Genomic DNA, 18,037 nt, shown 5'->3' with positions numbered 1-18,037 from the left:
TCACTTTAAATATCAGATTTGTATATGTGGGAAATTAAATTAAGCCAAGGAAACAAAACGTAAGGCACGAAATTGATCGCTGCAATAACTCTATATAATTTGAATATGTTAAACTATGGTGTCCAACCTCCTGACATGACGATCTTCCTGTCTGTTCCATCTGGCTTCATCGACTCAATAATGTTCTCTTTGGAGTCACAAAAGTAAATCCTGTTTCCATTAAGGTAATCTAGAGTGAGTCCTGTCGGCCAGCCCAGATCCTCGTCCAGCAGCACCTGTCTGTGCTGGCCATCCATCCACGCTGCCTCAATCTTTGGCCTTCTACCCCAATCAGTCCAGTACATCATACTGAGTGACAACAAAAAACAAAAACATACACAAGATGTTTAGTCAGAAGCACATCTGGACCATAGAAACGGGACTTAGAGCCTGAAATTTGTATATATGTATATATATGTGTGTGTGTGTGTGCATACGTACATATTGTTTATACATATGTGTACATATGTATGAACAATATTTTTGTATTCTACTATAAATACAGGGCAATTAAAATGGTAAGGTTGTTACCCAAGAGCTGGGTTGACAACTATTGCAGCTGGTTGATCTAGATCAGAATGGATTAGCCACTTCCTGTACCGACCATCCAGCTTTGCCACTTCAATACGATTGGTGCCAGCATCTGTCCAATAAATGTGTCTAAAATATAAAACAAAGTAGGCTTAATCCAGGTAAGCAAAGCTATCATTTCAAAAGGAATATCAGAGAGAATGTTGAACAATACATGCAAAATAACTGAATACACAAGACGTAATTTTACGTACCGCCCAACCCAGTCCACAGCAATTCCATCAGGACTGGAGATGTATCTAAGGTTGAGATCTACATCCTTCATTTGGTTACTGCCATGGTCATCAAATGTGGTCATATATGCCCTCTTTATGGAGCCAAACTGACCACCATGACTCAAAACGGTCCAGTACACAATACCTAAGAGTAGATAAGTATTTAGCAATACAGGGAAATGTCCATTAAACATGCACTCTGCTAATTATAAGATCGGTCATGAAAACAGTAAGTAATCCCTCAAGAATAGAAATATGGCATATAAAATATTTGCTTTAAAGATACACTAAGATATGATGGGGTTTCATTAAACAACTAAAATGAGCTAAACTCAGATAAATACATTCCCCAATGCACTGTTTGACTATAGTTTCTAGTTAGTATATGGTCTTACTGAGCCCTTGGTCCTCTGGGTCCCAGATGTAGTCCAGAGCTTGAATGTGTTCAGCATTATCAACATAGTCTGAGTACTGCTTAGACGACAGGTTGTAGCGACGGATACGCACATTATCAGGCAACAGCAGCACTGGAGGATTGCCTGAGACAAAGAATGGACACTTTGCATCACAGAGACTGTAAAAGTCAGACAAAACACTGACAAGGGTAAAAATAGTTAATATTATATTATATAATTGCTATTTAAAAAATAAGTACATCCACCTAAAGCAGTGTCTTATTTTAGCACACCTGAATGAATGTATTTATTCATTCATTCATTCATTCTTCTTCTGCAATCACTTTATACTGCTCAGACTGGTTGTGTGGCAAGAACACACAATGGATGAGACGTATGCCCATCACAGGGGGTGAATATGTTGTTGTTGTTGTTGTTCCCCTTTAGGCTGCTCCCGTTGGGGGTTGCCACAGCGGATCATTGGTCAGCATATTTGATTTGGCACAGTTTTTAAGGCCAGATGCCCTTCCTGATGCAACCCTCCCCAGTTTTATCCAGGTTTGGGACCGGCACTGAGAGCACACTGTTGTGCACAACCCCAGTAGCTGGGGTTGGTTCCCTGGCCAGAAATCAACCCCGGACCGCAGCAGTGAGAGCGCTGTGGCCTAACCACTAGTCCTCCAGGGACCCATCACAGGGGGTAAATATAACTTAGCAAAAATAAGTCAGACTCTGAGGTTGCCTTTTGTGCTTCAGGTTTAAGCAGAACACAACACTGAGACATCCACATTCCAGAATGACAACTGTAATGTGCATAGAGCCAAATCTGTGTGTGACTTGTTCAACAAGCATGACGGAGCACTGGGACCCTTTGAGCAAAATCACAGACACAAACAGCAGCAGGGATGACATCTTAATCTCAAGAAACTGGTGGAATCCTTACCTGACGGGACTGCTGATGTTAGTAAGCTGAGGGAAGGTGAAACCAAGTATTAGGAAAGAAAGGACATGTGACTAATTTTTGCCCAGGAAGCTAGCACTAAAGTTCATTTAGATTTTTAGGTGAATATTTGGTGTTTCATCTGCTGTTCTAATCCCACTAATGTCTATAGGATTGCAGTCCAGTGATTTTGCAGGTGAGCCAGTGGTCCATCATGCTTGGCAAACAGGTCACACACAGATTTGGCCGTATTCACTCGACATTTGTCTTCATGAAATATGGGAGTTTCAGTGCTGTGTTTGGACGTGAAGCACAAAATGCAACCTCAGAGTCTGTCCAACAACTGACGATCCTATTGTATGCTAAGTTAATATTCATGTAGGTGTGCAACCCATTGACATTGTACAATAAGGCTGCTATTGGTGAATGTCACCAACTTTTTCCATATTCAACATAGAGGAAATATAAATTAAGAACAGATATGGAAAGAGAAACAGAGTGAAAACAATGACGAGTGATGTTAACTAAACAAGTAGTTATCAGCTCCATTGCTCACCTTCAGCAGCGCATTCAGTCCCATGTTGCGGTCCCACAGAGCGGAATCCATCAGCACAGAAACACTCATAACTGCCCTTAGTGTTTTTGCACAGCTGGGGACAAGTGCCATAGAGCTCACACTCATTCACATCTGTAGAGAGACAGATGGAGACAAAGCATCTTAGAATTCAGAGAAACTATTGCATTGACTATGATGGATGCTGCCGTGTTTGGGAAGCATTTCCTACAAACTTCTACAAACTAAATCACCAAAGAATATTATAACAAAATATCACTGCCTTTATGCCCTATTTCCAGTTATACCACACTGCTGGTATCTCAATTCTGATTGGTCAGAAGGTGGGGATTAATCTTCTTTAACAGCAGCTCTGACAGTAGTACCAGTTGCAATTCAAACAACGGGTTTATATTAATGCACTCGTTCTAATATGTTATCATTTCTATAGTAACAGCTAATTCATAGGGACTTTGACAAAATCTAAGACTATGTGTTTAGATGTGTTTTCACATTTTTAAAAAAGTAAATTGTATAATTGTTGATATGGTGAAGTTTTCTGTAAGGAGATGTTTATTTAAGATTTATGGAAGGAGTCTCCTGTGTCAGTGCTTTGTTCCTTTAGGTTTTCTGCCACAGGAGCGTCTTCAGGCGGATGGATTTGCAGTTGCGCCAATTTTTTGTTTTTTGTTTTTTTGCTTTCAAGAGAGAGGAAAAAAGAGAGGCTGGTGCAGGAATGACTGTATATAGCTATAATAACTTATTTTGAGGATGTTCCACAACATTAAACATTTAAGTGTTCCACCTTTTTGCCACATTCCAATATGAGACCAGAAGATAATAACACTAAATAGTACATTTTTGTTGAACTCAGGCAACCTGTAAAAGGCACCTGCTTTACTGCTTCAATACTTCCACTTATGTGGTGTTAGCTTTGGGATTTGTACAGGTTGTACAGCTTTCCAGCTCTCCGAGACTTTTTACAGTATCAACACTGAGGCATGAGCAACATTTAATGAAAAAGGCAGTTACATTTTTAACTAGAATAAACTAAATAACATTAACTGCTAACTCAACAGTATTATCATAACCTGTGGGCTCATAATACACACAAGAATAACTAAACTAAAATAATGCAGTTTTGAACTGTTTTTTAAACCAAATGATCTGTTGTCCACTCAAAATGGAAAAATCAAGCACTATTTAGCAGTTTATTCAAAATTAGGTACATTTCAAACGTTTCAATTCATTTTGAAAGCATTTTTAAGACTTTCAAGCATCTGTTCAAACCCTGTACATGTACTTCATCATTCTGCACTGCGCTGAGCTGTTAATTTCATGACCATTAACTTTAAACCCTAAGATCAACATTTGGTAAGCTATTATCTGGGCTTTAATAAACCTATTACAATTGATTGATCAACATACTTTGCTGTTTAAGCTGTAAATAAGCACTTTATACAAGGTTTAGAAATATGAATATGAAACAATGAATAATACAGCCAGTCAAATTATTTACACTGTTTACATGGACTTCATGCTTCTCTCAGTTTTTACAAATATTCTGTCAGGATAGACCCTCGAACACCAAGGATCTGTCATTTACCATACCATACCATGGTGGACAAATACTTACAGGTGAGAATGACTCTCACAGTAATTTTAGAAATAGATGTTCTGCCGTGAGTGCTGTTGTTGTTATGTGTATGGATAAATTTACACACCCTCACAAGAGTTCCTGTTGTCCTCTCTGGCTTTGTAGCCTTGCCTGCAAGAGCAGATAAAGCCTCCACCTGTCAACTCAGTACAGTTATGTTCACACAGATTCTCACTGCAAGAGCGCCCACTCCCACTGTCTAACACAGGGAAAAACAGAAAAACATATACCTTAGTATTTACCATATGACAATGATATAGTATTTGATAAAAGGTCACTGGGATTCTTGCCACTTAACATAATGTGTTAACCAAACAGACATCATGATTGAGGATTGAGTGTGATGCAAAGGCTGGTTTGTAGCATGTGTATATGTGTGTATGTGTGTATGTGTGAGTGTGGTTGGGGTGGGAGGTTGGGGGGGTTGATGGTAATGTTACGCACTACAGCCCAACTCATCAGTCTGGTCTCCACAGTCATCATAATCATCACAGACGTACTGCAGAGGAATGCACTGGCTATTCCCACATTTAAACTCATCAGAAGTACAGGGCCCGTGAGTGGGAGTCACGCCTGAAAGCAGAAGAGGAAATCATGATGACCCATTACAGACATCTCTACTGCATGGAAGCATGTAGGAAATATAGGGCCAGATTTACGGAGTTGTAGCATTACATGCCATTGTCTAAAACATAGAAGAGTCAACCTGCTATAAATAAAATGATCTTCCATAAAATAATTCAACATCAGAAAAGGTTTATGTAGATTATTAGATCATATGATGTGTGTTTTGCAGACAGAGACCCCTTTAACTGTAGAATAATTCCATGGACCCTCTCAGTACAGATTCATCTTAAGTCATAGTCCAATATTCAAATATTTTACGTATATATAGGTCCATAAGTATTTGGACAGTGACACAATTTTGGTAATTTTGCCTCTGTACTCCACCACAATGGATTTGAAATGAAACAATCAAGGTGTGACTGAAGTGTAGACTTTCAGCTTTTCAACTTTTCAAGAGGTTTAACAAAAATATTGCATTAACCGTTTTGGAATTACAGCCTTTTTTTTTTACAGAGTCCCTCCATTCTCCCAGGCTCAAAAGTAATTGGACAATTGACTGATAAGCAGTTTCATGGCCAGCTGTGGCCTGTTTCCTCCTTATATCATGATAAATTAAGGAGATAAAAGGTCAGGAGCTGATTCCAAGTGTTGAATTTGCATTTGGGAGCTGTTCATGGGAACTCTCACTATTGCAGTCCAAAAAGGTGTTGATGCAAGTGAAGGAGGCCATCATTAGGCTGAAAAACCAAAACAGACCTATCAGAGAGATAGCAGCAACTTTAGGAGGGCCATATCAACAATTTGGTACATTGGAAATGCACTGGCGAGCTCAGCAACACCAAAAAGCCTGGAAGACCACAGAAAACAACTAAAGTGGATGATCACAGAATTCTTTCCTTGGTGAAGAAAACCCCTTCACAACATCTAGCCAAGTCAAGAACACTCTTGAAGAGGTAGGCGTATATATATATATATTCCAATACCACGAAACATTTTCGACCACTAAAAACTATGTTGAAAACAAAATTTAACAGTAGCCAATCCTTTTTTAGATCCTGTTTTGATTCACTAGTTACCATGTTGTTTTACTAAAAGTTTTGTCTACTAAAAAGTCTTTGCCCCTCTGTACTTAGTCTGTACTCACAGTGCTCCTGTTTTTCGTCTGTTCCATCTCCACAGTCATCCACTGAGTTGCAGAGTTCGTGGCTGTAGATACAGCGGTTATTGTCACAGCGGAAGCGGAAAGGGGGTTCACACGGGATATCCACTGAAGAAAAATTCATTCATTTATCTTAGTTACTATTTTCACTTCTTGAACACATTAGTTCATGCTGAAATCAGAAACTCTGTAAGGTCTGTAAGGTCGATATATATGGTCTCTCACAGCAGAGATGCAGCTCTTCATCTGATCCGTCTCCACAGTCGTTGTCCCCATCACACCTCCAGTGCTGCTGAACACATACATGATTCTTACACTCGAACAGGAAGGGAGGACAGTACGTGCCATTCGGGTAACGGGTTGCTGCAAAGGGCACAGACAATATCATTATATTTACAGACTTGAACTGTTTATTTAACTCTTTATGATATATATGTGTTTTATTGAAAAAAGAGGCCTTTGATGTTTCAGATCATAGGTTCTAATTTTAGTTGCTAGTTAGTTCTAATTTAAAGTTTTTTTTTGCCTAAATATGCCTTGTCACTTGATATAGGAAAAGGGATCTGAATAATGTAATTTTTTATTAAAAATCATTCCAGTTCATTTCCTTGACTGAATTTCATATGCTCTTGTGAGTATACAATTGCACCAACTTCTAGCACACCATTATGCATGTCATGCAGTGAGCATATATAGTAAATAGGAAGCTATTTGGGATCCAGCAATATTACTGTGTAAATAAAAAATAATAAATCTAAATAGTTTATTATACAATGATGACATTGCCAGAATATAGAAGAAAGCATCACAGTCTTCACCTTCTGTGGCTTATGGTATAAGAATATACAGTGGAGAAATACATTGTAAAAGTTTGTTCTGGCTGTGATAGTATAAAATAATTAGAAATTAATATTTGAAGTAATCACCATTCAAATGGATTTTTTAAAAGAAATACTCACTAAGTGAGATTAATGGGAAAGGAACATATTTGCATGAATCATGTCAAAACAGCACTGCTATTACTTATAAAAAAAAATTGTATTAGATACGGAAATGTTGGGATGGATATTTTCACAAGAGTGTGTGTCAAAACTACACATTAATAACTCAGTGGTATCTGTTTGACTAGGGCTTCCAGCCAGGATTTGTGTATGCATAAAAGAAAGAGGAGGAACTCACGGCAGGACGTCTCATCAGTGAAGTCCAAGCAGTCTGGACTGCCATCACATTTGAAGCGCTCAGAGATGCAGTGACCACTATCACATTGGAAGTATCCAGGATGGCAGGTCCGCAACTCTAAAGCACAGTTACAGCAAGAAACATTACACTTCACACACCAGTCTCCGGTCCATACAAACAGGATAAAAACACTGCTTAGGCAAGCAGGAATGGATCACACAGTCTGTGCCATTTGCCTTGCCCTGTTAGACAATGTTCTCATTGGGATAGAAAGCTGGCAGCGTCCTTCTCTCTCTCGCAGGAAGTGTGCGAGACCCGTGTGGCAGAGCTGAGCACTTAGCATTCTTCTTCAAGTAAAATGAGACGCTCAGCAATGCTGTGGAAAGCCCTGCTGTAACACTGGCCTGGCTAAATAACTAAACTCTGGAAACATCACAATTCTGATTTTGTTATCAATCAAGTAAAATTCTGAAGTATATTTGTGAAGTTTTATATTTCAGTAACATATTTGTTTATTACCTTTACAGCAATATTCAAAATGCACAAATAGTGGCAAGTTTTTAGCTGAATAATGGGCTCTTTTGTATAATTCCCGGTGAATGCCTCATGGTTAATGCATTATCATCACCCAAACTGCGTTCCTTTGTAAACCCAGAATTCAAAAGTGCTCAAGCATGATGCAACATGATTCGTAAGTAAATAATTATTCAGCCATTAATTATATGGCACGTAAAACCACTAAAAAAACTGATAAAAGATGGTTCTGCATCAGCAGTTCAGGAGAAAGTTTGAGAATGAGGCTGCTACGCCCCCCACTGTATACTCCCTCCAGGCAAACAAAGAGGCTCTGCTCACCACAGTCCCTTTCATCCGAGTTATCCTCACAGTCGTTGTCATGGTCACACACCCAGCGTTCAGGAATGCAGCGCAGGTTGTCACAGCGATACTCGCTCTCTGTGCATGCTCGAGGGCCTGCGGATGCACAAAACTGTGTCAGTCTCCCTCTCTCTCTCTCCCAAACACACACATACTCACACAAATACTACAACAAGCTCATTTTTTTCTCTGTTTATGCTATAGTTCAATGTAAAACTACAAATAAAGTGTAACTTTCTGAGTTACAATTCAGTATACAATTCAGGCATGTTCATTAGTAATTCAAGTTTTGAAATTTAAATTTTTTCTGTTTCTCTTTATCATTTTACTAAATCATGCTTAAATCTTGTATTGTTTCCTTTACACAGTACAGGCTATAACAGTATCTCCTGATTGGCTGCACAATATATGGAAATTATTGAAGTATCGCATATGTAAATATCACGATATGCATGTCACAAGGGCTTGCGATAACTGAATGATTTTAATACTTCAAAAAGGTTTAGGGTGATGCAGATAGCAGAGAATGCTTTCTTTTCCTCCAAAGAACATGAAACATGTATGTTGGTTATGTCATTTTCAGTTTTTAAATATATATATATAAAAATAATGTACATTGATTTTACACAGTTATAGCATTATCGTACTGCATATCGCATTATTTAACAAGTTATCGCATATCGCATTTTTCTTCAATATTGTGCAGCCCTACTGAGGATATAAAATAACAAAAAAAAAAAAAAAAAACCAATTTGATCAGTATTTACGCACTCAACGTGCACCCATAACCACAGAATGCAATTTAATACAGGCAATAAAAAAAGAGTCCACACAAAGTCCTAATCTCCATTTACACATGCACTTTTTTCAGCATTTAAACAAGTAGAGGTGAACTATGAACGCAAGCCAGGGTTGAAATTCCAGGAAAATGTAGGTAATAATATGTTTATTAGCCTCCTGATAATTTCCCAGGACTAGAACTGGGACAAGGCCTAGTAAATAATCAGGAAGCTCATCTGAGAACAGAAGCCATGCTGACACACTTTCAGGTGACTGATTTACCTCCTTAAACTCCCAGTTTATTATTCATTTACTCCTAAAGCACAGTATTCAGCATAATACTATGGATTATCCAGCAACTACAGCGAAACTAATAGAAACAGTCGTGTGGTTATAAGAGTGAGGGATAGGTCTACACCCGCTGACATGTCCTGGGAGCTGAGAGATTAACAAGGAAGTCCATGAAAGCAGTACAGCAGGTGATGCAGTCATTCATAAGCCAATCAAGATGAGGGTGAGCTCAAGTATTTGAAATTAAATCCTGTGTAATGGGACTTCATTGTTGTAAATGTGAATGCAAGCATCCCAGCTTGAATGCCAGAAAGTTTAAAAGACAAATCCTGAACATCACCAATAAAGATATGCTGGTAACGTCCCCTGTTTTGAACGTGAAAACATTATAACAGATATGAGGTATTATTCTAAGACAGTAATTAACACACACAGCAAATAACCAGTAAGTATTTAAATGTTAAATACAGTTTAAGGGCAAAAACCACAAAAAAATTGCTGCAGTAAATCTCTACACACAACAGCCAAACATTTAACACCGATAACAGAGTTGGTTATGTTGTGTTTTGCTATGTTACAGGATTAAAGGGTTATCTAATGAGCCACAGGTTGTTTTTCACAGCCTGCCACAGTTATAAAGAACCCCCCTCTGTTCTGAGGGCCATTTTTATGAGGTGAGTTCATAGATGAATTCATTAGGAGGAGTGAAGCTGTGCACTGCAACACGGCAGCTCCTGTGTGGGGGGAGAGACAAGTGCTGAAAAAATCAGCACCCCTTTCAGTGTAAAAACTCAGTGATTTAGCGCAGGCTCCCATCATCCTTTCACCCAACTCACAACCCTCATCATAGAGCTTCATCTCTTCCTGCTTGTGCTCCATTTTTTCTGCTTCTCACTGTCTAACCTCCCTTCACTCTCCCCTCCTGTTTCTCCACAGGTTTTTTTCTGTAAAGCTGACACATTCACACACAGAGCTGAGAACAAGGTAAATGTGGTTAGGGTAGGTACATGTTTATTACATATTCAGCTATGATCCTGCCACAGATTAACTATGGTATCTTATGGTAACTCTGGTTGTTATACCCTTCACTGCGACGTCACCATGGCTTTACTTAGGTTAAGTCATTGTTAAATACTGGGTTTTTATGTAATATGGTAGAAGAAACCATAGTTCACTATTTTCCCCAACTTGCCATGGTTAAGCCTTACTCAATAAAAGAAAAAACTATTCAACTATGTAACCATGGTAAGATCTTGATCATTTGGGGCCATATTCAGAGTTGAGTTACGCATTTGTAGGGAGTAGTTAATACCAAAAGTGTGCACACTAGTATTCAGACATCGCATGTAACTACAGAATTAATCACTGTTACAATTTCATGACTTTTTTTGTTTTTAGTGGCTTTATATTAAGTTATGTACACAATTAACTGTCAGTGTGCAATCTAAGAAATAAAATGCAAAATAATAGGATGTGCCGGATCAAGCACTATTTTATAAGCTGCTGAATAATGAAGGTCAATGTCATGTTGATAAATTAAACCAAATTTGCAGTGACTAGTGTAATAATTACTATAGTACTACTCATGTAGCAATATACTGGCATTATACCAGACTTTTATTTGAATGCTTGCCATGATTGCATTCTTATATCATTGTTTGGCCTTTTTAACCCCTTTTCCATTTTTAATTGTCTATTGCTTTTAAGTTACATCGTATTACATTTGAAGGCAAACAAAATATAATTTATCTGCTTCTTTAGTCTGCATTTTCTATCCCCCATTTTTTTTATGTTAAAGGCAAGTGCTTGTGATAAAAGGACACGGTGTAGACACTACTAAAAAACCCTGTCTCTGACAATTCTACTTGAGAAAAGTCTGGCCGTCTTAGAGGCATGAATTACATGTAGCTGATTTGTGCAATCTGAATTCGACTCACAGAAAATTGACTTTTACAGTGAGTAACCCATCTCTGAATACAAGTAACTTTCCCTAGACACCAACCTTATTATATGATGCCATTTTGTTAAAAACAAAAAAAGCCTACAAAAGCCTAATTGGTGTGGCATAAGCAACTGCAATATGTGATATAGTGAAGTAAGTGTAAGTGTAATTGTACACTGCATTTATATGTCACACAGTAAACTGTGCTGTTATTAAATATTTCTGCAAGTGCACTTATATATATCCTTAGCTTAATCTGTGTAAATGGGTATCATGTATTTTGCAACAGTTAAAGTGCAGGGCTTGACTGAATTTAAATCAGGTCTATTGAAACTTTTTAGAGAAAAACACTTGACCTCACTGACATATCATGGTCAAAGAAACTATTTTCTGAGACACAAGATAGAATTCTGAGATGCAAGCTACTCACTGCAGTTGCGTTCATCTGATCCATCTCCACAGTCATTGTCTCCATCGCACTTCCAGCGCAGAGGGATACACTTGTGGTTATCACAGCGGAAATCTCCAGCGGGTTCACAGGTCAGCTCCTCTATAAACATGACACAGAGGTCAAGTTTTAATACACACTTACTCACAAAAAGGGTCATACGTTCATTAACTATATTTAATCAGATAGGTTAATGGAGGGCACATCCTATTTTAATGACCAGGTCAGCCCTTTTACAAAATAAATAAATAAAGAGCTAAATGATACCTAGATACACAGAGTCTTATTTATGCAGTAAAACACACACACACACACATTGAACACACTAGAGAAAAGGGTAAAGAATATATTGTTTGTTAATCATGATCACAGTTCTGAACTTAATATAGAAACCTGCAATATGCGAATGAGCCCACGAAAAATGTATATTTATATTGTGTTCTGTGAACATTCTGAAGACACAGCGTTTAAAACATGACACTGAACAAGCAACATCTCTCACTTGTCCAAATTTATTATCTGGACTAATTTTACAATCCGAGTCTGCAGACACAAGAGATAACTAAGACATTATTTAGCACCTTGTGGCATGCTGTTTAATAAAGACATGATGATAAATGCAGCACTGAACTTTGAAGGGAGAGAAAATACTGGATTTAATTACAGCTAGGATGAAAGTAGTAAAGGGAGTATAGACACCCCCCTCAATACAAACACACACACACATACACACACACGTATGCTGACCAGTGAGTCATAGCAGATACGGCACAGCAGAGATCTGAGAAGTGAGGAGAGGAGAAGAGCAGACACTGCTAAACATACAGATGCGCGCACACAAACGCACACACACACACACACACACACACACACACACATGATCCAAGAGGTGCCCCACCTGGCATTCTTACGCTCAGATTAGGGAGATCTCTCCTCTCTGTGCAGGATGGCACTAATGGAGTGGGGGGATGCTGATAACACTTGGGAGGACTGGAGTTGTGTATTTGTGTGTATGTGCGTGTGCGTGTCAGGGTCAGACCACAGAACACAGAGCTCAATCTACACTGACAGCTTGCATAAGAATTTTTATATATACATGCATACTGTATTTGCATAAACACACTTAGATATATACGTACATATGAATAGTGCTGGGAGCTAATCAGATATATATATTTAACAGATATTGCACTTGAGTTAAATCTGAAAATTCAATATTAATGATAGTTTTACTGCAGTTGCATCACTAGTGTTCTCATTGAGTGCAGCAACCAGTGGAGACAGAGAGAAGGCACGGGTAACAACATCTTAAAAAAAAGTAGTGGCCTAGTCTTGTTATTAGAAATTAACTGAAACCATTCGATTTACTGATGAATTACTTATCCAACTGCTGGTCTTTAATTTCTCTGCATATTATTCTCTTTAATAAACTTATTGCATTTAATTATTCACTTACTGTGTCAGCATCAGAACAAATTCTTACATATTATCATCATACAATTAGGATATTATGAGATTTTGCTAAAATATTTTTTTATAATCGCACAGCTCTACATATGGTGACACAAAACACATATAATATATTGCTCCTATTCCATTTAAAGACGCACACGTAGGATTAAACTGGTGCCTGACACAGAACTAGACACACAAAGACCATAAATCTATGGTGTGTCTCAGACTGGGGGGGGGGGGGGGGGGGGGGGGGTGTTAAAGGGAGAGGTCAGAAGGAGCCATTCATCAGAGCAGGCTCTTCTCTTGCTAATGTACAACTGAAGTGTGAAGGGATGAAAACATAATCATCTCCAACATCACCACACACATACTTCACACACTACATGAAATTAATTCTCCTAAATTAAAACACCTATTCCCGTTATATTAGCATATTCTCACTCTAATCTCTGCACAAATTAAGCTCACAATATTTACACTGGTTTAAGCTACTCCAATGTGTCTGGAAAGTTATCTTAAAATTTAGCTCATGAAAGGATCACTTGTAAAGGAGATTTTGTGTACAACTGGTGCTTTAAATTAGACACATCATTTTCACTTATTCATCTGATAGGTGGTTTTATCCACAGTGACTGAAAGGTGAGGCAGGATGTAATCCAAGTACATGGCTGACCAGTTGAGCGTTAAAGGCCTTGTTCAAGTGCACAGCAATGACTCTAGCAGATTTAAACTCACAACCTTTCAGTTACTAGTGACGAAGCTTGCTGTGTGTTGCACTCACCACAGTTCTGCTCATCACTGTTGTCCCTGCAGTCGTTTTGTCCATTGCAAACGGCCCACAGGGGTACACAGCGGTAGTTTGTAATGCAGTCAAACTCAGTGTGGTTATCACATCGATATGCCGGACCCACTATAAACATAACACAAAGCAACAATCAGCAACACAGTGCAATATACAATCAGATAACTAATTCAAATATGCCAGATCACTATAAAGATAACTCTGACTTCCACCTCACCACATTCTTGTTCTCCAAGCTCTCTCATCACCCATACTACCCATTAAGCAGTACTATAACTAAATGATACACTATTTATTATAAATATTAGCATTACAATTGCTGTGCAATACACACCTGATTTAACATCCACTGACATGTTTTTGCGCTAGGCTTACTTTGCATCTATGGCCTACACCTCACATTGTGTTCCTTCAATGTTTGTCATGTTCTCTTGTAATGCCTGATGTGCCAGTTTATTCTTATGACTTGTACATAAACTTGTGGCATTGTATGAATGTTAGAAATGCACCAATCACACCAAAACATTCCAGTATATGTCTGAGTCTATTCCCATAGGCCCTGATGTACTAAAAGTTTGCATGTGAAAAAATGTGGAAACTCAACACCACCTGCAAAAGCTGACTGACTAACAGGGTCTATGGAGGATTGTGTCTTTCACATAAAGTAAACAGAATGTCTCGTCCATGTAAGCCTGAACAGCAATTGCATGCTCAAATTTTGTCCATGTAATAATTTTGCAGAATCTAATTTTGCAGACAAAATTTACCATTTGCTCTTAATAATGAAAATTTTATTTTAATCTTCTTATTTTCTATCTTTATCTTAATAAACAGAAGGTCTGTCAAATTGATGATGTAATATTACCACGGTAAAGCTAGTTTCATATTAGATCCACTACACATTCTGACAACAACAGCCTCGGAAAGGTTTCACTCACATTTAGCTTATTAACATATTGCACACTCATGTCCACACTCTTTCATTCATTTATTCATAATGTATATTGAACAGTTTTTCAGCATGTCTCACTGCCTGCAGTCAGTGTTTTACTTGAGTTTCAAGATCATTTTAATTCTTCTGGGCGATTCTCCAAACTTGTCGCAGCTACTGGGAATTTTAGCGCATGGTAAAACCTAATTTATAATATTGGTTCTTCCCCTGACTTGGCATGTGATGTAATTCATGTAGTTATTATTTGTAACTCACACCCAATACATGCACATGCAATTTATCCAGTTACACACTCATTATTTTGAATCTTACTAAAACAGAGGCATACTGTTCATTGATTGCTCAATAAATGCAACCTGCTTCAGAAAACTATTGTTTTGGTTCAAAACGCTTTTTACCAGAGGATAAAAAATGGAATTTCCGCCTGTTTTGGGGGTTCCCCTTGATCAGCATTGAATTTATTTGTGATGTCACACTCCACAGTAGTTGTTAATGGGTCAGATGAAATTAGACACACAGGGCTTCAAGAATTTGAACTCTTTACCAATGTTATTATGGAAAGATGTGAATTATTTGCCAGCAGGGGGCTCACACCCCTCCTCTTTCCCATCGCCCTGCTCACCAGCAGGTGAACACAGAGTCACGATACTCTGCACACAGAAACCCAACAGTGTCCTGACTAATCTTATAACAGACTTGCAGCCATAAAATAATTCATTTGTTTATACTGACTGAAAATGTCCGATAAGTTGAATGCCAGTGTACTGCGAGAAAGGGTTGAGAAACCACACTATCTGAAATGAGCAAAATTAAAGTAAATTTTTAATGTTGTTTATAAGCATGTCTATCATGCATGTGAACCCCCTGATCAAAACACTACCTGAAAAAATACAACACAAGCCTAACAGATTTTATACTCACTGCACTCATCGATGGGCTCGTCTGAGTTATCTCCACAGTCATCATCTACATCACATTTCCAGGTCTGAGGGATGCAGCGGCCATTCCTGCACTTAAACTGGCCGGGACGACACGTTCTGCTGGAGCAGTGTGAGGGCTCCTCGTCTGAGCCGTCTCCACAGTCGTTCTCCCCATCGCACTGCCACGCCTCCGGGATACAGCGCTTATTACTGCACTGCCACTGGTGCGACTCACACTGGTGCGTTGCTGAGAGAGGAACAAATCAATTCACAGTGACACTGTGTATGTTTTTACTGAATTTCTATCCAGCACATCTGTAGCATATGAATGATGACCATGAACAACTGTTTCGCTACATTTTCTTAGAAAGCACTGGAAAATCTGTATAATCGAAGTCTAAGGGCAGTCATTGGGGTGGTCAATAAATGTTGATACGAACCACTTATTTTGCTAAAAATGTTTTTGTCAGTGAAAAATAATGGTAAATTAAGCTCTGTGTAATTTGTCCTTTTAGGTTGGAGCTACTTTTCCAAAGAAAAGAAAATGTAAATGTTTCATCTGGTTAGAGCATGGATACATTACACTTTGGGGAAAGTATAGGTAACTAGAATTACTGGTACTCCTCTTGGGTGGCGCAAAACACAGCAGGTAACATTGCTGCCTCACAGCTACAGGGAGCCTGGCTCAAATCCTGTGCATGGGATACTGTCTGTGTGGAGTTCTGCATATTGCAACCCTGACCAGGTTAAAGTGGTTACTGAAAATGAAGAGAAATGAATGAATGTATTGCTCATGTATTGTCAAGATGGATAAAACCATGCTAAGATTTTATCTTGTGTCTGTCTCATCCTAAGACATTTAAAGTTATGGTTGTAGATTAAATTTTTTAATCTACATATTTTATTTATTTTTTACACACTTTAAGTGAGTTTCAAGTAAACTGGTTTTTCATTCTATTCCCAGTAAAGGATGATGTTTCTAAATGACTGCCAGCGATAGTCATGCATATGATAGATAGATATATAGATAGATATATAGATACAGATATAGATATATCCTCAAAAGCTTAAACAAATGGTCCATTACAACTTCAGCATGGTTTAAGTTAAAAGGATGCTCCAAACAAGACCCACAGAAAAACTTCAGATTTAATTAAGTTTTTCCATACCACACAGCACAGTGTCCTCATCAGATCCATCAGGACAGTCGTGGTTTGAGTTACACAGGAAATGTGAGCTGGTGCAGTTTCCATCATTACACTGGAACTGGCCCAGTCTACAGTGGCGTAAGGGGCATGTGGATGGCTCGTCAGAACCGTCCCTGCAATCACGCTGCCCATCACACTTCCACCAGATAGGGATGCAACTACACAGAGACAGACAAAGGACATCACAAGCCCTCAGTTAGGTCTCATAATGAAACAACAAAGAATCACACAAATCACACCGAGGCCAGACAGAGGCAGAGGTCTGAAGCGCTCACCGCTCATTGTCGGCACATCTATACTGCGTGCTGGAGCAGCTGGGCAGGCAGCGGGCCACGCCCCCTATTTGCACAGTCAGGAAGTGGTCAGGGCACTGACAGGTGTATCCCCGCCCTCCAGCTTTTAAGAGACATAGGTGAGAACAGCCGCCGTTGTTCAGTCCACAGGGATTGGTTACTGAGGACCAGGAGAGAAACTGTTACACCACATGCACTTACCACAAAGAAACAGAGGTTGACCTCCCTCCTACAGAGATAAGACAAGGGTATCTAAAGACCTCAATCTGTCTTGGGAAAATACGTGATTGATAAAAGGGATTGTCTTTCCTGGCCAAAGAGGGGGAGGAGAGAAACACTTGCGGCATTGTCTTTGTCTCTGTAAATATTGGCACATACTCGAAAATGGCTTAAGTAGACATTTAAAGGAAGAGATAATGATCAGAGATAATTGGTATAATGGCTCCAAGAGGATGAAAGCCGGCAGTAGAGCTTGTGATTACACCCCGCTTGAGTTCCTCTGTCCCAGGCTCACCTATGGGCTGACGATATGGGTGAAGCACGTGGATATCAAAGGGTCTGTGAGTGGTGTTGACAAGAGCTTGGCGCCCGGTGCCGTTGTACTTATTGCCTTTCTCCACTGTGTGAGTGTTCCAGTCTGTCCAGTACACAGTGTCCTCAAATACAGTTATGGCAAACGGGTGAGGAAGCACACCATCATACACAGCGTGGCGGTGACGGCCATCTAGGTCAGAGTACCTGCAGAACAGATGGCATTTTGAAAGTGGTGAATATA

The 18,037-nt window shown here is 39.0% G+C and overlaps 1 protein-coding gene across 3 annotated transcripts in view; it reads right to left on the bottom strand.

The window, feature by feature from the left end:
- The window catches only part of lrp2a (low density lipoprotein receptor-related protein 2a), a 70,301-nt gene that overhangs the window by 5,812 nt on the left and 46,452 nt on the right, over positions 1-18,037 (bottom strand). For all 3 annotated transcript variants that reach the window (XM_053234296.1, XM_053234297.1, XM_026913144.3), the window contains 17 exons: positions 17,777-18,000; positions 17,245-17,422; positions 16,931-17,127; positions 15,763-16,008; positions 13,869-13,997; positions 11,615-11,734; positions 8,151-8,267; positions 7,296-7,412; positions 6,342-6,479; positions 6,102-6,224; positions 4,835-4,963; positions 4,458-4,589; positions 2,737-2,868; positions 1,241-1,384; positions 825-990; positions 571-699; positions 128-348 (listed from right to left, as the gene is read on the bottom strand). In XM_053234296.1, the coding sequence (XP_053090271.1) occupies positions 128-348; positions 571-699; positions 825-990; positions 1,241-1,384; positions 2,737-2,868; positions 4,458-4,589; positions 4,835-4,963; positions 6,102-6,224; positions 6,342-6,479; positions 7,296-7,412; positions 8,151-8,267; positions 11,615-11,734; positions 13,869-13,997; positions 15,763-16,008; positions 16,931-17,127; positions 17,245-17,422; positions 17,777-18,000 (2,642 nt within the window). The remainder of the gene's footprint in view (positions 1-127; positions 349-570; positions 700-824; positions 991-1,240; positions 1,385-2,736; positions 2,869-4,457; positions 4,590-4,834; positions 4,964-6,101; positions 6,225-6,341; positions 6,480-7,295; positions 7,413-8,150; positions 8,268-11,614; positions 11,735-13,868; positions 13,998-15,762; positions 16,009-16,930; positions 17,128-17,244; positions 17,423-17,776; positions 18,001-18,037) is intronic.

This window comes from Pangasianodon hypophthalmus, chromosome 5 (genome assembly GCF_027358585.1).
Source record: "Pangasianodon hypophthalmus isolate fPanHyp1 chromosome 5, fPanHyp1.pri, whole genome shotgun sequence".
NCBI classification, from domain to species: domain Eukaryota; kingdom Metazoa; phylum Chordata; class Actinopteri; order Siluriformes; family Pangasiidae; genus Pangasianodon; species Pangasianodon hypophthalmus.
This window is presented reverse-complemented; position numbering and strand designations above follow the sequence as displayed.